This window comes from Python bivittatus, unplaced genomic scaffold (genome assembly GCF_059951505.1).
Source record: "Python bivittatus isolate LINGU-HERP-01145 unplaced genomic scaffold, Pbiv_v1 ctg000410_np1212, whole genome shotgun sequence".
Taxonomy (NCBI): Eukaryota; Metazoa; Chordata; class Lepidosauria; order Squamata; family Pythonidae; genus Python; species Python bivittatus.
Genome location: NW_028277067.1, coordinates 1,038,720 through 1,064,765, shown reverse-complemented (window position 1 = coordinate 1,064,765; position 26,046 = coordinate 1,038,720). Strand labels below are relative to the sequence as shown.

General features: G+C 45.9%; 2 protein-coding genes and 1 non-coding gene across 6 annotated transcripts in view; 1 reads left to right on the top strand and 2 right to left on the bottom strand.

The window, feature by feature from the left end:
• Nucleotides 1–959: 959 nt before the first annotated feature.
• Nucleotides 960–7,192, bottom strand: PSMB3 (proteasome 20S subunit beta 3). Its single transcript, XM_007429844.4, has 6 exons — nt 7,043–7,192; nt 4,668–4,852; nt 3,483–3,590; nt 2,414–2,591; nt 1,401–1,495; nt 960–1,098 (listed from the first exon to the last, which is right to left on the bottom strand). Exons 1-6 carry the CDS (start codon nt 7,043–7,045, stop codon nt 1,050–1,052), a joined length of 618 nt encoding a protein of 205 aa, XP_007429906.1. The 5' UTR covers nt 7,046–7,192; the 3' UTR covers nt 960–1,049.
• Nucleotides 7,193–11,523: 4,331 nt separating this feature from the next.
• Nucleotides 11,524–11,597, bottom strand: TRNAN-GUU (transfer RNA asparagine (anticodon GUU)). The gene has a single exon. It is a non-coding gene; the product is annotated as a tRNA-Asn (tRNA).
• Nucleotides 11,598–19,595: 7,998 nt separating this feature from the next.
• Nucleotides 19,596–26,046, top strand: part of PCGF2 (polycomb group ring finger 2) — a 46,271-nt gene continuing 39,820 nt past the window's right edge. Inside the window, exons 1-2 of one of the 4 annotated variants that reach the window (XM_088143328.1) lie at nt 19,596–19,844; nt 25,080–25,293. The gene's annotated coding sequence lies outside the window, so the exon portion shown is untranslated. Of the gene's footprint in view, nt 19,845–20,235; nt 20,520–25,079; nt 25,294–26,046 lie in introns of those variants that run through there. The other 3 variants (XM_007429845.4, XM_088143329.1, XM_007429846.4) reach the window with 3 other exon arrangements.

Here is a 26,046-nt window from a genome sequence, read left to right as displayed (position 1 = left end):
GAACTTCAACAGCACACTGAAATCAACGGCTTAGTCTAGAAGGAAGTCCTGAAATGAATGTGAGATGTTTAAGGGCATCATCTATTTCTGGTTATTTTATAGTACAGTATTTGGGGTTTTTAAAGCCATATATTCTAGTGCACTAAGGAGTATGAGATTTTCCACTTAACTAAGAAGTGAGTTTGGAAAGCTAAATATGAGCTGTTTTATGGTAGGCCTGAGAGATGTTCAAAATTACATTTTTACTGAAGTTTTAAACACATAATGTTTAATGTGAAGGCAAACAGGTCTTGGGCATATCCAATTTTTTTTTTCCAGTTATGAATTCACCTTTGAAATTAAGGTTTCCTGCACAGACATTCAACTCAACAAACATCACCTTGATCTTGTCACCATCTTGTTTTAAGTGCACATTAACAGTGCAGTCTATATACATACAGTATTTGGGGCCAAAGCAGGAAAAGGACTTTGGCTCCACCACCTTCACTGTACTGTTGGGCAGCTCCTTGGTGACTGCCTTGCCACCACTACCTAAACTCAAATGTATATTTTCCTACACCTGCAAGTTTACTCTGTGACCCCAGGAAATGGCGTGGCTCTCCTCCAGCTGGCATGGAGAGGATGACCAGGTCAGACCAAAGTGAGATACTTTTGCTCACTTTGGCTATCTCTACTACAGTCCTACTCAAGTCCACATAGTAATAGGTCTCACTGAATTCAACAGAACTTTTCTCAAATAGCATCAGTAGCAGTATTTAGTGTAAAAAACCTTAGATTTGAATGCTAATTTTGGCGGATATTATTCTTTTTTTTAAGGTTTATCATTTACAGATCAATTAGATATGACGGACAGGTTACATTATTATGTCATTATTTGAAGATTATCTTCATCACACCCACACTTTAACTTTGATTTTGAACAGATCAGAATATGTACATCTACATAAAAATGAAAAAAGTAGTGCTCTTAGAATAAAAAGTTTATTCCACTAACAGTACACTATTTCCTTTCTTGAAAAAAATCACTGTTTCCTTAGTAGGAATTTAATTTAGTCCATGCGAGCTTTCAGTGTCCTGGTAGTTATCTTGTCTTTCTCACTGGTGAAAAGAGAAAAGGAGGAGAATCACAGATGAATAACCATACTATTATCTAACAGTGTAAATCTCAATTTTATCCACTCAGCAGACAAAAGAGAAATCTACAACTACAACTATCAATCGTTTCTCCTGTGTTGCCCATAATAACACTATACCCATCCAGAGGGAAAGACAGATTAATTGTGCAAATAGTTTCAGTGACAGCTACCCTCCTTCCAGGCAAGTCACGAAAATCAACCAGAGAGATATTGTCACACATAATTTTTTTAGAACTGATCCACAATCACTCAGGTTCTACTTACATCACATGGACTATCACACCCATACCCGACACAGCATCTCTGTCCACAGCATTGAGCATGGATTGTCCTATCGTTTCAAAGAGGTGATCAGGTTCCTGCATCCAAAAGAAAAAGAGTTAATTTTAGTTATAAAGAGTTGAGTTCTTTTTAAGTGTCTGTTCAAACTTGGATGAATGTGTTGAGTATAAAAAGAATGTAGACTGAAGGAATATAGACATATTGTCTCAACAGTTTGATAATGATGGAGAGGTGAGAAACTACATACAGTGGAACCTCAGTTTACGAACTTAATTCGTTCCGTGACTCTGGTCGCACCCCGAATTGGTCGCAACCCGAAGCAAATTTCCCCATAAGGTTCAATGTAATTAACGTTAATCCGTTCTGGCGTGGAGGACAGGGAGGCGGCTATTGCTTGGAGGGAGAGTCCCCCTCCCTACGACCACGTGTCAGGGGCGGAAAATGGCCACGGGTCACGTGTTGGGCGGAAAAATGGCCGCGGACCACGTGTCAGGGGCAGAAAAATGGCCGCGGACCACGTGTCGGGGCGGAAAAATGGCCGCGGACCGTGTCACGGGAGGGAAAATGGCCACATATCCTGTTCGTACCCCGAGGCGGAGTTCGCAAACCGAGGTAAATTTTTGCGGCTGGAGCTGGTCGTAACCCGAAAAGTTCGTTAACAGAGGCATTCGTAACCCGAGGTACCACTGTATTCTATCTCTATTCAGGTATTCACAGAGAATGCACGAATAAGGTTGTGAAGCTTCACATACAAATTCTCCCTGGGCCATATCGACATATTCATGCATTCAGCATGTAGGTATAAAGCAGAATTCTAAGCAAAGTAGCACATAAAAAAGCTATTTCAAACTGAAATAGAATTTTTGTGCTGAAGACAGTTTTTTAAAGCCCGATTCACACCTGCTTTTTGAAGCCCAGAGGCTGGCTTCTATTGAGAGAGTTCTCCATTAGTTACCCTACCACAGTTCTTATGACTAGCTCTGTATTTTTCTTACCATGTCTGGCTCCCAGAGGGACTCACACATGCCATACATCTGCTCTGTACAGGTCCCACTGACCACAAAGTCATCCGTTATCATCGGACAACCAATCAAGTCTAAGGAGCAGATAAAGGGTTCATAAGTGACTGGGTCCAAGCCAGCTATCACTGGTTCTGTATAATAAGGTCCAAACCTGGAAGCAGCAAGAAAAGATAGGTATCAATCAAATTCATTTTTCCCAAATAATAAAATGCATATCATTACAATGAACTAAATTTTTAAAATTATAAACCAATTTTGAAAAGTGGATGGCTGGATGGTCAGTGTCAGAACATACAACCAATCAAATTTTCCTTGGGATTACTATATAGGTAGGTTTAGGGTATGCCCACAATTTGTCTAATCTCCAATACTAAGAAGATGGAAAAAATTTCCCATTGGTTCTGAAGATTATATCATCTAGAGCAGAGAAATAGACGATTTGGCTGTTGGATTGCAACTCCCATCCTCCCTCAATCTTAGCCATGTTGACTAACGCTGATAGGAACCAGAATTCAGCTATATCTGAAGGAGCAAACTAATGTAGCAATACTAATGTAGCAATAATCCTGATGTGTTGTGTTGTAGCAAAGCAATTATTCAGGAGATACATCCTGGGGTGGAAAACATAAAAAGTCTCGTAAAACGATCAATGAATATGTGTGGCTCTACACACCCATGATCAAAGCCAATGATTTTGTTAAAGTTAGTGCTGGGCAAGAAATACACCTTCTTTTAATATTTACATTTTAATCAATGTATCACAAAGGTTCTTAAACTTTGCAATACTGCAACCACCTACTATGGTTTGTGCAGGCAAAGTGAGGAGCAAAACCTAGAGTGCATTTTGACACTTTGCCTGTGAGAGCCTGATCAGGTTTAAAAATAATAATGCCCATCCACTAAGTTGCTCCTGATACCTTCCCAGGAGTCCCTGATCCTCAGTCCAAGAATCACTACCTTATCTCCTTAAACCTATTAGATGAAGTTGATTTTTTTAAGGACACTAACTATACCCAGGCATCATGAATGCTTGATTCTTTACCGTCTTTCATATAGGAGATTAGACACCATGCTCATCAGGGTATGTGGTTTAATTTGCCTCCCTTCCTTCAGTTCATAGAGATTTAGTCGGAATTTGAGCCTTTGGGCACTGTAAGAAGAAAAACAAACAATTTTAAATCTATTTTAAGGCAAAACCACCATTCCCTTCTATTTAACATCCAAGTGGCACAGATTCATTGTTTAAAACCTACTAGTTTTGCCTGCAAGCAATTATAAAGTAGAAATCTGATGGATGCAGACTAATTGCTTCAAATTTGTTCTTTCCCATTAGTGTGATTAACACATTACTAGATGCTTAGCATACTCCACTCCGATCAAGGCAAAAACCATAAACCAAGAGCAAACCACAGTTTATGATTCTGGAGTGTTATGGGAACTTGACTTACTATCCTTCTGTCTGGTTAGCAGTCACACTTGTCAATGGTACACCTAACTATTCATTGCAGAATTTGAAATTCATGTAAGCAATCCAAGGATGGCTGCTTAGGGGCTTTTTTAAAAAAATGTATCATCATTTAAATTGTTCTAAAGGCAAGCAACTATAGCTTAATTTTGAAAGGAATTTGGAATTTAGAAAATGAAACCTACATTTCTGAATAGTTTAATCCCTATCTCGCGCCATATGCAGGAATGATCAGGGATGAACACTCTTCAGATGCTTTAATTTAAAGGATGTCCCTGAGCATATACTGAGACTACAAATTTATTTTCAGTATCAGAACAGAAATGAGTTTGTAGTCCTTTCACATAAATGTCTACTCCTAGCTGTTGCCAGATTTTCAGCTACTTACTTTAGGTGAAAAGAGTAATTATATTGCTGATACTTTTAAACAATGTATTGGAAGTTAGCCCCCTTCTGCAAACTCCCAATATTTAGAAGCTGCCCTTCCAAGAGCCAAATTTTAGCACATTCTTGATTGATCCCAGTAACTCAAGGACTATCATCTCCTTTACCCTCCCTGCTCATCAATAGAGATAATAAGAACAATTGGGATCAGCTTCAACTTTTCAGTAACTTGGCCAATCATGACATATTCTGTGTTTTCCAGTGTTGGGAATCTGATCTAAGAAACTAGCCATACATTAGTGGCAGCACCCTGACAGTTCTCTGTCAGATGACTGTTTCAGTTTTCTTGCTTATACATACTTAATGCAAAATACTTACACTGTCTGTACATCTGTGGCAAGTCCAGCCAAACCAATAAATAATCTCTCTCCCATTGGGAAAATTTTCTGGAAGTCTGTGGTCACCATTTGAGCTTGAATGCCAAACCTGCGATCAGCAGCAATAGCCACACAGTTTTTCCCTTTCATGGCCATAACAGCCCCCCCATTATAGGACATAATAGACTAGGAAAGAAAAGAAAAAAAAAGTTTAATTGAAATAGTATGTCAGATGCAGCACTTTTTTTGCTAGGAAGGCTATTAATTTGCCCACATCAAGATCTGTCCTTATGAATAGGAAGAACTCTGGAATAAGCACATTAGGGCCACAGTGCAAAATATTCCAAAACATAACAACATACTGCTTTTATCTTCCCCAATCATCTCATGTGGAGGAAAGACAGGAGGACGACAAAAAGTAGAATCCTATCCTTCTGGACACAGATAGAATGGGCTGAAATAAAATGTTCTATTTTGGTTCACAAGGAGACTAAGGGCTTTTCCCCACTTGATTGTAATTGCAGTACAAACAAGCACTGGTAACCGCCATTTTCTGCAGTGTCCCCATGATGTTGCCTTCATCTGATGCCCAACCCATGTTCTACACAGCATTAAGCTGTCCTTAGTTTTCCCATTTTAAAAAATAATGTTTTCACCCGTAAGTAGCCAATAATTTGCAGCCATTTTACTATGAATATAATCTGACAAATTTCACGAACTATTTTGCTGGTGGCACTGTAAAATCATCCCATGAAGGTGGGATCAGCCTGGTGTATATTGGCCAGTTTAGGCTGGTGTGGGCACACTTCTCTCCTCTAGTCCTTGGATATCGTTTTCCAGAATGATTGTTTTAGATAATGGGACAGTCTGGTTCTTAACTGCGGGATGTGTGTGTGTGTGTGAAGGCTGTGCAGTGAAGCAGAGATAGAAGGAGACATTCTCTCTCCGCTGCTTCATGCCATAACTCTCCACCTTACCTATCAGCTGTTGTTGAGAATACTTTTGTGCACATAATCTTAATGCTCTTCTAGAACAACACTGAACCTGTCTTCAAAAACAGCTTGAACAACAACTGACAGCTGTGGTGGAATTATGCTTTGAAGTGGCACAAATTCAGCCAACTTAGTCAACTCCCCACCCTATCAGTAAACTGTTGTTTGGGCCGTCAGCAATTTGGGCTAATCCAGGTCTCTGAGCTAGGGATAATTTTGGAGACCTGATGGATAAAAAGCTTCTCTCCCTATGCTTGCCACTTCTAGCTCAGGCAGCCAATACTCAGGCTGGGAAAGGTAACAGGTGAAGCATGGGCAAGCTCTAATAAATGACTAATGTTGTGGATATAGCCATTTGTCAAAACCATTAGATATCACCTGTTAGAGTCCAACTGGATTAAGTTGGTGCCTAAATTTGAAAAATAAATAAATAAAATTGCAGTAGTACAGTGATTGGTAGATGGTTTTCCCTCCAGCTGGTGACATTAAGAAGGTGGGAAGAGGTCAGATCTCCTTGCAGAGCAAATGAGAGCATCATTCTTAGGCTGCAGGGCAGAACAGAGGCAATTTGGATTGGCAATGGAGACCGCAGAATCTATGCCAGTTTAGTTTCTTGCTGGCTCACAGATGGAAGGAGAGCATTCTAAGTGCTGTAAGGCTAAGCTATAAGCTATTGATCAAGCAGTCCCTGGTTTAAATCTCCCCTGATACGAATTCGCTAGGGTGAGCCACTATTATCCAAATCACTATTATCAAGCCCAGAACACACTTTTTATAACAACATTATACTTTCAAGCAGTGTTTTCCAAAGTGATTAATATCGACCCCAAGGGTCGATGGGTCTATCCGTTGTTGCTGCTGTTGTTATTATTCATAATACTATTAGTTTAAGTAGTAGTTAAATTATTTTATTATAATAAATGTTTGGGGGTCGATGAACAATCTGAAACTTCATGAAGGGGTTGATGAGCTAAAGAGTTTGGGGACCTCTGCTTTAAAGCATGATGGAAAATTTATGACCCTCGCTTCAACCCCAACATAGATTTAAAAATACAAGTTCCAGTTACGTAATTATCACAAGGTAATGCATGTAAACCGCTTTCACTATCGCCTCCATAGAGGTTCAGACCAGAAAGTAAAAGCCCCCCTAGTTTGCAATTACCGTCTACGACAGACGTCGCTGAGAAGTCCATAAGCAAAGTTGGGGCCACAGACCCGACCCGATATTTTTTTTCTCATAAGCAAATCATCTCTGATCCTGAAAATGGCACACAGCCATTGAGGCTAGTAGCTAGCGGGCCCCCCCACCTCCAGTTTTAGCCATTTCCCTTCCTCTTTCTCCTTTTAGCTCTATTCCCCCCTTCCTTCCATTATCAAAACCCACCATGATGAAGCCTCGAAAAAGTCCTTTCTCACGCACAACTTCGCCGCCTCAGGACCCGCTTCCTTCCGCGGCTGCTACTAAGCTCCGCCTCTACCGAGACGTCGTGCCTCAACACAAACTCCTGCGATTGGACAGCCTGCCCCTGCCAATCTAGGGCCGGAGAGGGGCTCTCCGTACAGGAAGTGAAGAGTCATGCCTGTTTGCCATAGAGATAAAATAGAAGAGTAATGTGCTGCACTCGATGAACCCGGGATTTGTAGCTTGAATTTCAAGCGCCATTTTTTAGATACTCCCTACTTTTCCAATGGAGAAATTAGAGTTGCCCCTTAAAGGAACAATCGAGCTCCAAAATAAATATCTTTTCTTGAAAAATGTAAACTACAGAATACGTCACAGAAAAATAAAACGAGATGATGTATTAGTCATTCTGCTTTATTATTTAAAGTCTCATTTTCTGATACTTTGGAAATAAGGTAATGATCAATTTGTTCAAAATGTTTTTCTCTATATTTAATAGGCAGCTCTCACTTCCCTCTACGAAGAACTTTGTGAGAAGAAGTTAGGTAACATTGTTAACACTAACAATCATGCGAAGAAGTCGGGCGGCTTGCATGCATCTACATTTTCTCTGATGCTGCTCCTCGACTCCGAACGGAATAGAACATTTTTCAGACCTGGGGATGCACAAATAGGAAAAAATGGGAGAGAGGAACTTATGGGCTCAGTAGGAGATTGTAATTAGAAGATAATTATTGTAGAAGGGGAAAGTTGCACCAAGATATCCTTGTGGGTTTATTGCTTTTTTAAAGTCTTTCATACTGATTGCTATATTAAGCCAAATACGTGTTGCAAACATTACACAGATGGCAGCTAAGTGTTAGTTTTTTGTATCGCTGTGTCCGGAAATCTCTCATTCTTTGCAGTGTTGCAGCCCAGATCGGAAAGCCTTAATTAAAGCGAGCGCTAAATAGAGCAGTTCTCTTCTTTGCTATTCAGTTGATATTTGGTCTGAAAATGTTAGTTTTTATTTAATTTGTAAACATTTATAAATACTATCTATGACAATCACACTGTCAGTGTAGTCCATTCCCTCCGTTTTATCGGCTGATAAAGCTGAGAGAGAGAGGAGAATTGAAGATCAGACTGAAATTTAAGAATACTTTATAGATATGTTAACATGGCAAGTTGTAGATCAAGCTAGGACTTACAAAACTGTGCTCTAAAATCCACTCTTAATATTTCAAATTTTGAGTCAGGCTGAGCATGAGAGGCTATTTACAAGATAAATGCAGTATAATCTACTATTCATATTGCAGGCAGGCAGATATTTTAAACTCTGAACACAGCACCCAGATACTGCAGAACAATTTTAATATTTAAATTTTTAGGAGGCTGCATGAGATTCTATTGAACTCTTCCATAAATAATGGCTTTCAGGTTGCAACAATTGTTCTTTGGTGTCTCCATCGCAATTCCTGCTTCAAGAGCAGGTAGGGCCTTTGCATAGGTCTGTCTTTGGCATCAAGTATGCTGGAATTTATGAGGACTATAGTCCCACACAGATGGAAAGCATCAAATTGGAGAAGGTTTTAATACAATACCACTTTTGAGCAAGATAGCCAGAATTAGTTACCATTTTCAAAAGTAATCATAACATTGACTCAGTAATTACAATACTGGTCATCTTATTGCCAGTGTCTTGCTAATAATCTCTAAGATGGATATTGCCTTTTTCCACTGTCAACAAATATTGAAGGAATGGTTAGTTACTGTATAGGCAGAGTGGATGAGATCCTGAAAAAGAGAGAGGTGAGAAGGTGAAAGAAAAAAGGTAATGCCGGATGCCATGTATGGAGGTGGTGAAAGCAAGCATCCAGGACTGTATAAACCATGGTGACATGTAAATGCAGAAGATGAGTAACAATCTCACAACACAACTGCTGGCCATTTGTACATGTGTTCCAACATCAGCTGCAAGTATATAAATCACAGGGTTGCATTATAAAATCACAGTGCACTGGCCTCCCCCCTGTGGACACCTGTGGCTGCAAGGACCATTTGCAAAGATAGAGCAATGCATAGGGAATGGTTGTATAAACAGAGCTATATCTTTTCTTCTTATTTTACACCTTTAATTTATTTGGGTTTCTTACTTCTTTTCTGTGCTTTCCAAAAACATTACTTACCAAGAAAGGAACTAATGTAATGGGTAAATGTGAATATGTAAACCACAATGGCTGGTTCACACAATATGTTACTCTTGAACCAAGCAAAGTACATTATGGCTTAGTGCAATATGTAAGCCTAGCAGGGCACTTTTTAATTTCTGTGCAAGTCAGCTCTGTTGCACTGTGCCGAGTGAGGCCCTGAACTTGTTTCCTTAATCGCTGCCTGGCATGTTCATAAGTGGCTAAAAAATCTGAAATCAACAACTGTCAGAATGACCACTAGCATGCAGGATTTCTGGGAAAGAAATGGCAAACTGAAGACAGGTCTGCAAAAAGCAGAGCTGACGACTGCCGTGGAATGAAGAGCTGGTGAGCAGACTGGCTCTGTAATTCCTCTCTGGACAAGGAGAGGATTTGAGTTTGCCCACAAGTGCTCCAGACAGTTGCTCCTCACAAGGAGAGTGCAAGACAGTGGTCTCCAGCGGGTTTAGAGCTCTGGGAGATGAGGGAATAGTTATCTTGCTAAAACCGTGGTCAGCGCCTTCAAAAAGGTCACTGGGTGCTCATACTTCCTTTTCTAATCACTTTCAGAAATTGCTTGTTAACTGCTTTTCAGCTATTAGGAACCTTTGGATCAACAAGTTATACAGCACTAGGTGAGTTTCCTTTAGTCCTTAGCAAAAGAAATTTTAAATACAAGTTTAAGGACTTAATTTTTTTCTGGAATAAACAGCAAAAGGGTGATTAAAACTTTGATTTTAGAAAGTTACAAATGGACTAGGGGTCCAGATAAATTTGAAATAAGGTTTTAGAATTAATTATAAAGACTCCTTCCCATGGGAAAATGCTTTTGTTTTGAATTCCTTAAAAAAAAAATAAGACTTTAAAAATTGGACATAGAGGAAACTAGAAGGAACTACAGTTTACAATTAAAGGAGAAGAACGCTCAAATTCGGCTTACTAATACAGAATGAAGCAAAATATTTTAACTTTGGACATATTGAAGGGTATTTTTGAACAATGGACCCAGAAATTAATTTTAAGAGTGTCTGCCTCTGTAGATAGACTGTGTTTAAAAGATGCTATGGAAGAGGAACAAGTGTTACCTGACAAGATTGAGATTGATTTGAAAGTAGATTTAAAATTAACAGGCTACAAGAATGACATGGAAAAATATATTACACAGGACATACAAAAGAAACTGGCTGATGTCTTAATAATTAAGAGGGATATACAAATAACAAACCAAGAAAATAACCTGGATAATTTTCCTATATTGGATTTAGAAGAGAGGTTTGGAGAATTTTGTGAGAAGGGACAAAGAAAAAAATGAAAAGAAATCAAGTTCTAGGACATTATTTGAAGGGACTAAAGAAAAAGAAAGGGACTATTCCTTTTTACTTCTAATAATCTTGAAGGAATATATAGTTGGTTTATTTGATCAAGGTTAAAGTAGATAAGTTATCTCTGGTAACACTTAATGAACTTTTGTTGACATCAGGACTGAAATGACGAGGTTTTATGGATCTGTTTATGGATAAGACATGAGATGTGGGAAGAAAATATCATTTGTTGTAATTTAAGAGAAGGTGATAAGCTAAAATTGTTTAGAATAGAATAGAATAGAATAGAATAGAATAGAATAGAATAGAATAGAATAGAATAGAATAGAATAGAATAGAAATCTTTATTGTCATTGTACAACTTGTACAACGAAATTAATGCCACCCCAGTGCAGCTTTAAAAATATAAAAACCATAAAACACATAAAACACATATAACACAACCTTCACATTCCATATTGCACAACCCCTGATGCTGCATTAATACTGCACTATACGATAGAATTCAGTATAGTTGCAGCTCTAAGATAGAAGCTATTCTTCAGCCTATTGGTCCTTGTTTTCATTATCCTGTACCATCTGCCAGATGGTAATAGTTCAAAAAAAGAATGTTTATACTTGTGCTGAAGGTAGGAAGTCACTTCTTTATATATTTCTTTTCTTTTTCTTTACTACATTCTTATTTTTTCTTTCTTTTCTACTTTTTTCTTTTTATTCTTTCATTTTTTAGTTTGTATTAGGTTTTATTGTTGTAAATTGTAATCTTTAATAAAATTACTATAAGAATGACCACTAGAATGCACTTCCAGTGGAACAAGCAGGAACTGGTAGGTTGATTGACATGGCCTGGAAAAATGAAGCATTTTGAAGTCCCTCTTCTCTTTCACTTCTGAATCTTTTTCTTTTTTTTTTTGAAAGAAGGGACTGGAATTATGCCCACCCAAACCGAAATAAGGAGCAAAACAGGCACCGTCCCTGGGTGGGCTCGAACCACCAACCTTTCGGTTAACAGCCGAACGCGCTAACCGATTGCGCCACAGAGACCGCCTTAAAAGTGTCTTCTATTTGCTACAGATAGCCAACGCTTACTTGAAAATGCTTTCTACATCTGGCCATTGGAGGCACAGTAGACCGTAGCGAAGGGAGAGGGAGAGGGAAAGGGAAAGGGAAAGGGAGAGGCTGCGGGGGAGCGCGGAACAGCACAAGCAAAACATTTCGTCTGATTTCGAGTCCTCTTCCAGATCCCCGCGCCCCGGACCCTGAAGAGACGATTCCGTGTCAGGGACACGGTTCAGAGCCCGCTCCGGAGCTTAAGTGCTTCGAAGGTGCCCCTGCCCAGCCGTCTCCTCCCCCTTCACTGAAATACATGTTTTTGCTCGCTCTCTGCAAGTTCTCCGTTTGGGGAAAGATTTCTTCAGGCTATAGAGAGGAGGCGGCTTTCCCCATCCGTCCGGCGAAGAGCTCTGCGGAAGTCGACGGCTTGCCCGCTCTGTCGGCTCCGGTCGATTGTCCCGCATGAAGAGCCGACGAACTCTCCAGCGCTGGACGGCGATCGTTTCATGAAACAAACCGGCGTCTTTGTTTTGCGTTTCTGAACTTGCATGGGCCGGAGAGGACGCTCGTCCTTTCCCTTCTGTAAAGACGATGCCCTGAATGGGGGCCAATGCCTGGGAAAGGCCGTTTCGCCCCGCAACGTGAGCGCGGCTCCGCCGGTGGGGAAAGGGGCCTCGCGCGCCCCGCCTCGCTTTCTCCGCTCCCGTCCGGCACCAGCGAGCGCCGGGCGGGCTGCACCGCCCCCTCCTCACCCTGGCTGGGGAGGGCGGCTGGCGGAGGCCCCTAAGCCGGGAGGCCCTTCGCGAGAGCGGCCGAAGCGCCCTGCGCGACGCGGCTGCGGGGCCAAACCAAGCGCCCCCAGACCTGGCTGTGTCCCTCCGGAGCCCCGGGGCGTTTCTTCTCCCCTTCCATGCGCCTTCCTCTTCCCGAGAGCCGGGCGGGCTGGGTCCAGGTTTAGGCACGCTCAGCTCAGGGACTCCCGGGAGCCTCGGATTAGGGGGCTCGGAGCTCCGGGTCTCTCCCGCTGGCTTTCGGCGCGGCCCGTCTTTGGGGAGACGACCCTCGGAGCGGTGTCAGGATGCTCGGCATTAGGCAGCAATCTGGCTCGGAAGAAGCAAGGCGGTGAGGGCGGCCGAGAGAAGGGTCTGGCCCGGAGGAATTCGGCCTTGGCCTCCACGGACGCGAGATGAGATGAGAGGGGGCCGCGGGAAAGCCACGCTGCCGTTGCCGAGGGACCTTAACGAGAACCAGCAGTTGCCAATGTGCTAAGGTTCTGGGTGGAAAACGTCAGGCTCCTTCTCTGCCCAGCACGCTTAACATGCTTAGCGAATTGACCCCTCGGCTGGGACCGGACGAAAACTAACCAAACGGGCTGGGTTCCGACAACCTTCTAAGCCATCACTCCGCCAAAACACAAGCCTAACCCAGGTTCAAACAAGCCAGGTTTCGTGTGTTGTGCCAATGCAGCCGCTAGGTGTTTCCCCGAGCCGTCGTGTGAACACAGCCAAGGGCTGTAGCTCTTTCGGACGAGGGGCAAGAGGAAGGGGCGCCTGTCCCACCGAAAGAAAAGAGGGGGGAAATAAGCAGGGCTACATAATTACGGCAATTCCTGTTACAGTATAACTATGAATCTCGAAAGTGAATCGGCTGCCCGATCTATAGTCTCCTGTGCCCTCTCAAATCCGACCTTTCCTGCAGAGGCGCCCGATGAAAAGTGTGGGTCACCCATTTCAGTCTCTCAAGTTAGCATCCATTTTTCGCCCCGAGGACTTTTTCCCCGCCGTCGCCTTTCGGCCAACCCTTGGAAGCTTTCTCCGTCGTCCCCAAGCGAGTCTGCCCTGGAGAGTAATAGAAGGCGGCGCCCAGCTTCCCTGACTCTTTCCTGCAAAATCTCCCCTTTCGTTGAGCAGATCCCCCGGCCAGCTGCTTTCAAAATTCATGTACAGACCTGTTGGGGGTATTTATCTATTGGCAAGGCGAGGGGAGAGAGGAGAGAAAATGGAAGGTAATTTAGACTTTCACGGATTAAACCGTTTCCCCTAGACTGCACTATCTCAGGCTTCGGAGTGAGATCGCCAAGTAAATTAAATGAAGACTTCCGCACTTAGGCGGGGAAAAAGGCATTCCAAAGGAAAAACTTAGATCTCTCTGTAATGTTCTCCTTTTCTGAGGAGCGTTGAGGAGATCCTCTCTGTTGTAGCCCAAAGAGATCCAGAGAAAATTTTTCTCTGTGACTCTGCTGAAAGTATACGCGGGCTCTGATTCATCGGGGGAATTAAGCTGAAGAGGTGATCTGTCTTGGGTGAGAGGATTTTAGATGTATCTTAAGGGTGTATCTTAAAATGGGATTAGCAAATAATGCTGTATACATTCTTTTAGGCTTGTTAGAGAGGTAGGACCGAACTCCTTTTAAAACATCAGCCTGATCTACACACTAGCCAAGCCCAGCCTAGCTGCCAGGCAAGTTACCTCAAAAGTGGGTTACCCCAAATACACCTTTGTCCGTTAAAATAAAAGATCCAATCCGGAGGCTCAGCCAATAGTTGACAAATCAAGGATTTTACAAGAGGGTGGAAGAACTGAGAGATCGGAAAAATAGCTTGTGGCTGTTGTTCTCTTAGGGGAAACCTTTGTTTGGCCAAAATTCTGGGTGCACTTCATTGAAAATAACCTTCCTTTCAACTCAGTGGAACTTACTTCTGCTCTGAGCAAACTTGCTCAGGGTTGGGCTACATGTTTCTGGGCAAATAAAAAGACTTGGGAATTATACAGCATTCTTCATAAGGTGCACCCAACAGTTTTAATCTCAGTTTTTCCCCCACCACTTGGAGAAAGAGGAAGCAGCATTAGAAGTATCAGACCTATTTTTCAAAAGAACTGAATATCTTCAGGCAAGCTAAATTATTTTCTGAATAGGACTGTTGTTATTATAATATCCTGGAAATGTCCATAACATTAAGGGCTACCTCTTTTATGTTGCCATTAATGTGTCCTTTTCCTCAGACTTTCTCAGTGAAGCTTTATAACTGTCATGCCCTCATGTGTGTAATCAGTACAAACAACTTTCAGGCCATTTTCTCACTACTGATTTAGAGCGGTGTTTCTCAACCTCAGCAAATTTAAGATGTCCGGACTTCAACTTCCAGAATTCCCCAGCCAGCATGTTGAAGTGCATGCATCTTAAAGTTGCAGAGGTTGAGAAATACTGATTTAGAGTGTCACCCAACCATTATTATGGTGATATAAAGGCAACCTGGTGTAGTGGTTAAGGCACCAGGCTAGAAACCAGGAGACAGAGAATTCTAGTCCTACCTTAGACACGAAGCCAGATGGATAACCTTGGGCCACTCCCTTTCTCAGCCCTAGGAAGCAGGCAATGGCAAACCACTTCTGAAATCTTGCCAAGAAAACTGCTGGGACTTGTTCAGGCAGTCACTAGGAGTCAAAACTGACTCGAAGGCAGAAAAATAAAAATAAAAGCAGTGCTGCTATATCAAGACAGCTACAGTTAGATAACACTATGAATCACTAGTGAGGAACCTCAGCCCATCTCTTATCTGGAGGAGCTGACCTGCATTTCAGATTTTATATAAAGATAAGAGGAGAAAGATCAGCTACAGTATTCTTCATGTTAATGTGGGGTTAAGTGGGAAAGGAAGAACGGGAGTACTGCTGGTTATGGTTTGTTTTAAAAACTTAGACAATATTATTTGGACTTAAGTTTTCAGTATTTTCATCTGTTATTGTATTTCCATCTCTATATTTTACCTCTGTGGGAAAAGAAAAGTTCTTTATGCAGAAAATCAGCATATCAGGGACAAAAGCAGACTAAAATTCTGCTGGAAATTTTGTCTATATTGAAACTTGAAAAAGCACTGACTAAAAAAAAAGATTTACCACTTAATTCAGCTTAATATATACTATCCTTTAAAATAACAACAATTGGAAATACAACAAATTTCTGCAAGACATTCGCAAAGTTGATTTCATAGGCTCACTTACTTGGGAGTAAACTCTCTTAAATCCAGTGGACATGTACAATTGAATAGGATCGTGTTTCATGATCTCTTGCAAATAAGCAAAGTTTGACATTGCACAACAACCTTCATTAGGGATGCCTGTAGCATGTGAGCAATCTCAAATTACACAGATGTTTTTCCTTTCCCCATTCTACTTAGCATAAATACATTCAAATGTATTTTTACTTTATTATATAATGTCTGTCTAAATTCTTCCTATGTTTTCTCCTTGTATCCCTGTGAAAGAGAGCAAACAATGTGTATGCTAGGAGCAGGGAGGGCTAAACTGATTATTACAATATTCCCTTTGCTTTCTAGGGAGGTTCTGTCTACTTAACCAGCAGCAAAACTCTGGTTATCTCAACTTGACTAAGCTCTGAGTAGGTTTCTCTTGGATTGCGCTCTTAATTCAGATTAGTGCGCAGACCTAAGAAAGTGCAGGGTTCGAAACGTTATACCGAAGGCTAAAATCGGTATCTACTCCGGAGCAGAATCACCGATTCGCCGGGGAGAACTTAGAGACAGACGCCTATCTTTGTATCACACGACCAGCGGCGCTTTGTGGCAAGTATGCGTTCCCTCCACGATTGTGAGAGCGAAATCAGCTCTCTGGTCCCTGGCCCAAAGGGAGAACTCCGGACTTGCCATCTACCTTCCCTCCCTACCAAATACACCCCGCACACACAGCAGGTAGGAGTCCTGTGCCTTTGAACACTAGCCAGAGCAAACGAGAAAGGGTGAGGAAGCCCGAGGCTCTGGATTCTTGGGGCCCAGGTCCTCCCCCGAAGGATTTCGCCCCCTCCCCTCGATCCAGGCACAGGGAGGTCGAGACTTCAGAGGGTCCCTTGGCGAGGCTGTGGCAAAGTCACTCTGGTCAGAAGACGACGAGGTGCCTGTTGGAGAAGAAGGTCTGCGAAGGGATCGGGAAACTACTCCCCGCCCCGCGGTCCAGCTGGTTGGGCTGTTGCTCAGTACCACGGATAGGGCGGGGCCTCATCTCAAATAGTGGCTCAATATTTGAAGAAATCCCGTGAATCGGTTCATCCCATTCAAAGTAGTAGGACCAAATTAGGCAGTAGGACCAAGAGAAATGTCAAGGTCTGAGATTTTCTCTTTATATTGGGCCATTGCCTTTAATGAAGGAGGGGAAACAGAGAAAGCCTGGCTTCGACATAAACCGCAAAGAAAGAATCGGGGGAGGGGACGCAAACGACTGTTCGGTCACCAGGGCACCTGCCTGTTGCACGATCATTCCCCTCCTCGCCGGAACGATGGGACTGATAGGCTAAACCCTCCAGAGGGCACTGGCTGGGGGAAAATCCGGCACTTCGAAAGGAAGAAGTGCTTCTCCCCGATGCACTGCCTTCGCTTCAACTGGAGATCGAAAAGGTGTGTCCGAGGTGGGGTTGATGGAACCAGGGATACATCTCGGTTTGGGATGAAAAGAGTCGGGGGGGCGGTTTCCTGCTCCCCGAGATCGTAACCGCGACAGACCGGCGAGCAGGCAGATAGGCTCGCTGGCCTGGTTTTCTGGCGAGGAAGTGGGGTGGGCTAGAAGGGCGAGCGGAGCGCCCCCAGCAACTAGCTGGGTGTCCTCCGCCATCGCTGGGGAAGCCTGTTACTCCTCGAAAGAAGCGGTTTTGGGCCACTGATCTCTCCGAAAGCGCTCGGGGCCGCCCTTTGACGCTCCTTTCTGGCGCTCTCCATTGAAACGTCCGCGCGCCAGGGAAAAGAGCAGCTTTCCCCATTCCAAAACGCCTGCGAGGAGGAGTGACGTCTGGCTGACGCGACAGTTCGTCCAGAGGCGGCGGCGGCGGCGGCGGCGGCACGTGGATCTGGCTTCCCCCGGTGGCTTTAGAGCTACCAAAGGTCGCTTAAGGGTCCGGCCGTCTCGCCCGGGCGCAAGGCTGCCAGTCGAGGCCAAGTGCCTACATTGCGGAGGAAGGGAAAGGAAACGGCAGCTCCAGTCAGTCAGTAGTTCGTGTGTAGCTGAGAAGAAAAACGTGAATCTGGTTTAATTAGGCCGGTATAAAGTTCCGAAGTTCTGGAGCGGCACTCGTTAGCCCGATTCTTGTCCCCCTTTAATCAGGATTTGTGACTCATTCTCCAACCACTGCCACTGGTTGGACCTGAAATCCGAATCGCTCGCACCGACTGGAGGCTGCGGATCGCTCTTCCCAACCACGCCATCGTTCTTGGGTCGCCGCCGTGGCGCTCCGAAACAAAGCCGGCGAGGAAGCGATCCGCCTCCCTGCTCAGGAGCCGGCTTGGTAGCGCGGAAAAGGCTCCCGCCAACAGCCGCGGAATTTCACTGCCCAGGCAGGCAGCTGTGAAGTCCAGGTCGCCCGCACCGACCACGTGCAGATCCACGAGGAAAGGATTTGATCCTGACATCAGGAGATTTCCACGGAACTAAATGGGGCTGAGGAATCGGACCGTGCCACAATACATCGGGTAGATTTTAGGGTATCACCATACTCTTCACAGTCGTTACCACTACAGGCTAACGGGACGGGGGCATCTCTGGAGTTGCGAAACCGGAGCCGTTCAGGATGGCTGGTTTTAACCAGACCAGGCCATCCTGAGCGCAACTGCAGCTGAACTCTCCTCTCCTCTCCTCCCCTCTCGGAAGGAAGTTCAAAAGCGGAGCTGGGATCGAAGGTCCCCAAAAGGCAAAATCCAGCCACCCCTTCGAAAGAGCTGACATTCTGCAACCCACAAGAAAAACATTTAAACAAATGTATTTTAAATTTAACTTTCGCTCGTGAAACATTTACCACTGCCCTTACTTCGAAAAATGATTATTTGGGAGTCCCCCAGCAGGCTTCCAGAATACAAAGTCCTGTACTCCGGATTGAAAAGGAAACTACCTTCAGTATCCTCGCTAGGCACTTGGCAGTTTGCGTTTTAAAGTCGTCTGTTTACAACAGCCATCTAGAATGGTACCCCGCTGTCGCTAATTTTCAGCTGGATCATTTCTCACTGCCAAGAAAGATAATCCGCAACATTCCCCTGCTCCATTTCCATTTTGTATTTTATTTTATTTTTGTTATTTCTTTCATGATCATGGATCCTTAAGCCACCAAGTGTACAAAAACTGGATCTTGGGGATTTAGATTTTTAGAAAACTATTTACTATAGGTAAAGAGTATGATGTCTAAACATGTCCTGAGTCCAAGAATACAGACACCTGGGAAAATAATACAGTAGACTGCTACGTGGTCATTCAGTTACTATTCCCTCCCTCGCATTGTTTTTCTTACATTCGTAACGCGTCAGTTTTGGCAACTGCTTCGACCTATGGAGCGAAATTGTCGCGAAATGTTATTTAGAATTTTTTGCCGGTTTTATTCACGCGGCAATTGTTCAGATTTCAAGTAAAGGTCCTGGAATTCAGTACAGCTGGAACCAGAGAGACCTCACTGTCGATAAATTGACCGGAGGCTGTAGGACAGGAGGCGCGCGTGTTTGTGTATTCAGCATCCAAACACTACACGGCTTTTATTGCAATTTAGCAGATTTTCCTACACGGCTTGTCGCCGTCTCCTTTCTTCCTCCCCTTCTCCAGCACCTCTTTTCTCCAGCCGACGCGAGGGTTTGACCGGGGGAGGGGAGGGCAGGGGAGGGGAGGAGGGGAGAGCGCACCAACGCCGCGGCTTTTGTTTCTCTTGGCTTCATCCCCGTACAGCTGAGCTACGGCTGCTCGTTCCGGTTCGGTTTTATTTCGGTTGGGCAGAGGGTCTTCACGCCCCTGCAGTCCGGCTGTAGCTTGGGGAGCTTGGACGGGTGGGTTGCTTTTTGTCTTGCCTGGCTGCGAAGTCTCTGTCTGTCGGCGGCGGAGAGCGAGACCCACCGATTCCTCTCCTGCCGCCGCTGCTTCTATTTATTATTTTTTTAAAGGGACTTGGCTCTTCGGCAAACACCCTAAAGGAATGGAATCACGTGGGCCCCAAAGGGGGCGGGGCTTTCTGTCCGGAGGACGGGGGGGAGGGCCCTTTTGTCGATTTCACTGCCCTCCCTCCCGTAGCCCAGCCGCAAGAGGAGGGGCGGCTGCTCCGAGGAGCTCTGCTTGGATCTATTATATACATATGTATATATTTAAATTGGAGATTGAGCAGTATAAACGGGGCGGGGGGCGTCCTTTTTTCCCTCTCTTTCTCCTTTCTTCCGTCCCATATTTTGCTGCCTCGGTGCGCCCCTAGAAAGGATCCGGGATCAGGTAGGGCTTGAACACTTTCCGCTCCCCAACCAATCCCCCTTTCGCCCGGGAGAGCATTCGCTGGCCCCCGGCGGCGCCTTCCCTCTTCCCCTTCCCCTTCCCCTCTCCCTTTGTCACTCCGCCGCTGCTGTTCGCCGTTTTCTTCCTCTTTCCCCCTCCTCACTTCTCGATCTTCCTTTCAAGATGGCCGATCTCTCGCTCGAAATTTGTTAGCCCTTCTCGGCTTTCTTTGTTGTGGTGGTGGTTGTCGGCGGGGGGTTTATTCGCTGCTGGGAGGGAGGCTGCGGAGGATTTCCAAACTGGCCTCTGTGGATTTCCCGATCTCGGGATCTTAGGGCCCCCGGCCCCTCGCCGCCCTCCCCCGCCCGGCTTTGCAGCTAGGGCGCCCGGCGGCAGCTCCGGTTCTTTTCCGCCGGTGCCTTTCGGCGGCAGCCGGGGCTTGCAGCGCCTTTGAACTCGAGAGGCCTTTTCGCCGAGGCCGGAGCGGCGGGAACCGAGCTCGCTTGCTACAGAGCCGAACGTGCTGTGGGGGCTATAAAGCCCATTGGACGGGGACTAAGCTTTGACAGCCAGCAGCCTGTAGTCGGCGAGCTGGAATCAAAGGCTCGGCCGGGGATCTCTCCTCTCCCGCAAGAGGAGAGGGGCGGCTTGCGAGATCCAAACGTCAGGCGCTCGGTGAGCAAGTATGCGCGCAGTTTCTCTAGGCCCGAGTGACGTACGTGTGTGTGTGTGTGTGTGTGCGCGCGCGCGCGCGCGCGTGTGTGCGGGGAGGGGGAATAAGGGGGGAAATGTAATCAAGTCTTTTAAAAAGACGGGTTTCCAAAACTCGGGCCTTCCAGGCCAGTCGGACTACAACCCCCATCATCCTAGGGCACCTCCATGTCTGGGGGGGCGTGTAGTCCAGCGCGCTTGGAAGTGCCAGGTTTTGGTGGGCTGGATTGGATAAGCGAGAGGGGGGCTACAGCCACAATATGGCGCATTATGTCGAGAAAACTGGGGAAGGGGGGGAAAGAAGGAAGAATATAATATTTCGCTTCGTGCTGAAGCAGAATGATTTTGTGTGTATGCGTGTCTGTCTGTCTGTCTGTCTGTCTGTCTGTCGCCTCAGGCCGCAGCGGGTTAAAAGTCTGATCTGGAAAATCTAGACTGGAGCGAGAAAGGGGTGTGTGTCTGTCATTCCCAAATCACGTGGGGATACGTTTTTCGGCAGGGGGTGGTAAAGTAGCCGGGGGCCCGGCCGGGTTGCGGTGGGGGATGAAGGAAACTTCCTGGGGATTTTATGAGGAGGAGGCTTGAAAGAAGCGGGAGCGGGCAGAGCAGGAGTTGGGCTTTGCTGTCGCGAGGTTTGTCGGATGAAGGTAGGATGGAAAGTAGGGGCCGGGAGTGGGAAGCCCCGCCGCATCCCTGCCTGGAAGACCGGCGGGAAGGAATGGAGCAGACGCGGTTCAAGTAGGGTTTTAAGGGGGACTTTTCAAGGGCACTGGCTGTTTAATCTGGGTCCGATCGCTGTGCGCTGCTGTCCCCCCCACAACCTGGCTCCCTCCAGACGTTGTTTGGGCTACAGCTGCGATCGCCCTGGCCCTTATGGCCAGATGTGGATGTGAGTCCTGGTCAGTCCCACCTCTGGGAAACGCCGGATGGAGAAACAAATAACATCACCAGAGATGTGGGAACAGAAATAATTTGTCTTTTCTCGGGGAATGTCGGTTGTCCATTCCTCCTCACAAAATTCGCCTCCCTGCCTCGCATTCCAATCCTATTTTTTTCTAAAGTGGTAATTTCTGATTTATCAAGGAAAATAGAGATTTTGTTTGTTGCAACAAGTTAACTTTCGGTACTAAAAAGGAGTAGAAATATATCTTGTTTTCTAGAATTCAAGACAGAAGTCATATTTCTTGCATTGAAAGAGGGCATAGGCGCCCATATTTCATATCCATTGAATGGAATAATGGTTACCATTTTTTATATTTCCTTTGAAAAGGTAGGACGGGGTGGAGGGGGTATTTTTAAGTGCCCTTTAGAATTAAACAAGGATTACGTGCCCGCAACATAACTAATTATTCGCCCTTAACCTGGAGGAGGGGATATGCTTGGAGTGAGTTTCCTTGGGTCTGGGGTGCCTGGAAAGAACAAATCGGCTCCTTTCTAAACTTTCGAGGGAAAACGTTTTGGTTAATTTTCATGTCTTTTGCCCTAGATTTCAAAGCAAGTATTTTTAGAAAGCCTTTTTAGAAATCCTCCTCTGTTAGAAGGAGCCGTTTCTCCAGAAATTAAAAAAAAAATAATCCGAAATTCCAGCTCCCATGAATAAATCACAGCCCAAATTTCTGTACTCCTTAACGACTATTACCTTAGGTTCTTGTGTCCTCATTACCGTTCCCTCAACATCTTCTCAAGTTTATTTTTTTTCAGATTTGAAAAACAGCTTTTTTTTAACAGCCGAGCCCACCCCCTCTGTTTTGTTGCCAAGCAATGCAAGCCCCTCGTACTGCCTTGAAGGTGAAGTATCAGCTTCAGGTGAAGTGCCTTGAAGCTTCCAAGGACTTTCCTACTGTTCGGCTTGGATAGGATTCCACAGTTGAACTGCTGTAGGAAAATTGAGGGAAAAAGTAGAAGGAGCCAGTGCTCCCGATTGATAGATGGCTTATTCATTTGTTTGTTAATGGGGGCTCCTCCTTTCCTGATCTGTTTCCCCCTCCTTTCCGCCACAAGGTCATTCAGTCCGTGGGTATGAATGGGCTACAGCTCTCGTCCCGCAGTTGTAGCCTCGTAACTTCTCAGCAGAGTGTTTACCTTGCATCGTGGTTTGGGGGGGGATGGAGAGAGGAGGTCGTTTCAGACCTACAGAAAAGCTACAGAAATCTTTTCTTGCTGTGCTGTGTCCTGGGGTGGGGGTAAACTTCGATCAACCCTTCCCCAATCTGGCGCCCTCTAAAGGTGTTTGAATTATCCCTCCCATCACGTCCGCGAAGCAGGGCGATGGAGTTGGTGGGAACTCTAGACCGACACCTATGGAGATCGATAGATCAAGGAGGTGAGCAGGTGTTTAGGGTTTGATGGGGAGGATTTGACTGAGGAAGTGACTCTGTCTAGCCCCCTCAGACTGCTCGCCCTCTCGGAGACAACAGGTTGCTTTTTAAACCAGTTTTCTCCAACCTGGTGTCCTCCAGGTGCGTTGGACTACATCGTCCATAAGTCCCAGCTCCCGGGGCCATTGGAGGGCAGCAGATTCGGGAAGGCCGGATGGAGCTCTTCCAGGAGAATGAATGAGTTACTGATAAGCTGACTGATCGGGGCTCTGAGGCGGGTGGTTGATTTCCCCGCTAGCGCAGCGCTCATGTTGCGAAAAGAATGGCAGCCAGAGATATGGTCGGGACGAGGGGTTCAAGACCGAGAGGTCGTCCACACGGAGGTGAACGGGAGGAACAATGGGAGTAGAAGGTGACGCTCCACCAGCCAAGGCTGAGCGCGCTCCGGCGCTTCGTCTTCCCGCGCCAATAGAGCCAGCCGCGCTCTACTGGAGCTGGCTCGCTGGCCAGGCTAGATGGTTCCGATTCCTCTCCCGACGCGCCGGCCGACCGATTCTACCTTCCCCACATGGCTGGGAGAAATAGCGGAGAGAATGGGCATCACCCCATGCGGCATCGGGAGCTCACCAGGGTTGCGGAAGGCAGGCGCTACTCGTGGGGTCAGGCACCGGGTCCCATGCAGGGAGAAAGAATTGCTGCTCCCTCTTCCCCAAAGGGTTTCCTGCCGGGCGCACGTCTCTGGGGAGCAGCTGCCCAAGAAAGAGGGAGACCCGCCCGCCTCTTGGAGAGGGGCATTCCGGCGCCAGACCCCCATCTCTCGGCGCCGGGTGTGTCTGTGTCGGGGGGGGCGGGCACACAGTTCCACAGGGAGACGTCCCACTGAGCTCCAAGAATCGGAGCTCCGGCTCTCCCGGTTGCCTTTTCCCCCAAGAAAACCCGTCGCGGCCGCTTTTCCAAGCCCCCTTCTCCCCGCTGGAGGAAATTGCCGCGGTTTTTCAACCGGGTGGAATTGCCAGTAGAGGCGGCTCAGCGATCTGAGGTCTTCGCTTTGAACAATGCTCCCACTGTAAGGGCGGCAGGGCCGGCACCCGGGTGCCTTCGGACAGGCTGGGCTGCAGCTCCGATCATCCTAGTGGGGACTGGAGAGGAAGGAGGCCAAGGGTTTGGAGAGCGCCAACTTTCCTGCCCCTGAGCTGAAGGCTTCTGCGGCATCCCTTTGGCCCTGACCCAGCCCAGACGGCCCCTCCCCCTCGCCCCTCGCCCCTCCCCGCCAAACTTTCGCTTCCACGGGAGGAGAGCGGGTCGTTGTTTGCTGATTTTGACGAGCTACACTTCGCCTTTCAATCCGGCAGCTCTCCAGGTGGTTTAGGACAGAGGGCAATACTACCTAAACCCGAAATCGCAATCGCTGGTTCCCCAGGGCATAAATCCAACGAATTCCTTTTAATTCAGCGGGCTTTAAGGATGGCGCCCCCTGTCCTCTTGCGGAGATGTGTACTGTATTTGGGGGAGTGTGTGCGGGAGAGAGAACACGCACCACCTTGGGCCGAAGATCTCGGACTTTGGCTGGGTCGAAAAGTCTGTTCTCAAAGTCGCGATTCTGGGCAGGGACCGTTGTTTTGTGCAGATGCTTTCGCGCCATCCGGTGCTGAACCTGGTTTACAATTCTCCAAAAAAGCGGATAGAAACTGCGGAAGCTGGGGACCTAGAATGTCCCCATTCTAGGGACTTTTTTCTTCCTTGTCAGTAATACTGTATTGGGAAAGGAGCTTCTTTGCCTTTTGAAATAATACTAGAAAACCGACCTTTTCGCTTTCTGAGTGCCGAAGGCGGTGCGAACTGGAACTCTGCGAATTCTCGGTGGCCTTTCGAAGGTTCTAGATTGAATTCCTCTGTTCTAAAGAAAACATTTTCTCCTGGAAGGAGAAAAAAACTCTGCATCTCACATTCGGTTGTGAATGAGGACATACACTGTTTTGTCCGAGTTGGCAAATGTGCATGCTTGAGCACGTGGAAGCATACTTCTGAGATACGCAAAACTAATTCAGCTGGGTGATCGCAGCTACGTGACATCACATCCCTCAGCTCAGAACATCCCGCAGCCTCGGCCCCAACTAGTCGGTTTCGGTGAAGATAAAATCCAGTAGAAGGAGCAGGTAACATCAGAAGGCGTGGATAAATCACCGGAGCCTTTCTTTTCCTGCAGGCAGCCTTCTTTAACTTGATAAGGGACTCAATCGCCCATCCTCCCCAGCCACTTTGGAGACGAGATGAAGCCTGCAAGCTTGCCACGGGTTGGAGAAGATGAAGGAGGTGCTCCCCGCCTCCGGGGAAGCAATATTTGTTTCCATCACCACGCTGTGGTCTCTTCACTGGCTACTCCGTGATCAGTCCCTGGGAGTTTACTCCCGAGTAAAGAGGTCAGGTAGAGAAACAGCAACTTTCTCGTTTTCTTTCGTTGGTTTCTTCCGAGGGAAGAAAAAAACCAGCCCCCTCTGATCTCCGTTCTAACCACATGCATTTATTTGGAAGTAAATGGCACCGGACCGGGCTGTGTATTTAAGAAGACCTTTTGAAGCAGTTACCCAAAAAATTGCATTTGCATTTTTTAGATGAGAATAAGGGTTTGGCAGGTGCGGCGGGAGAGATGGAAACTGAAACAAGAACCGAATGAAAATAACTCCAACCCAAGAAAGGTAAACTGCTACCAACAAGATCTGCCCTGCCAGCAGGTTTTCCTTCAGTTGCCTGTTTCCTTGAGAAGTTGGCAATGGCTGTGTAGGCAAAAACCTTCCCCAATCCAAGGCCTCCAGATGGGTTGGACTACAATGCACATCACCCACAATCTCCTGTTGACCCTGCTGGCAATTGTAATGGTAATCCTAATCTGGCTTCTTCAGATAACTCAGGTTGGGGAAGAGTCTCAGGATATTAGTAACTGGTATGGGAGAATCCTGCAGCAACCTGAAAACTAGCATTAATTGTCCTCTAAACTTTGGTGGTTTACAGCCTCTTCATCAGACTTGGAAGTCTAGTCTGGAGAGCTCAGTGTTATATATATAGGCAACTCCTCTGTGGTGTGTGTGTGTGTTGGGAAAAGGAGAATAGGAAATGGTAAAAGGAAAAAGAGAGTGAAAATTACCCAGAGTGACTTTAAACAAGCAGTAGTAAGG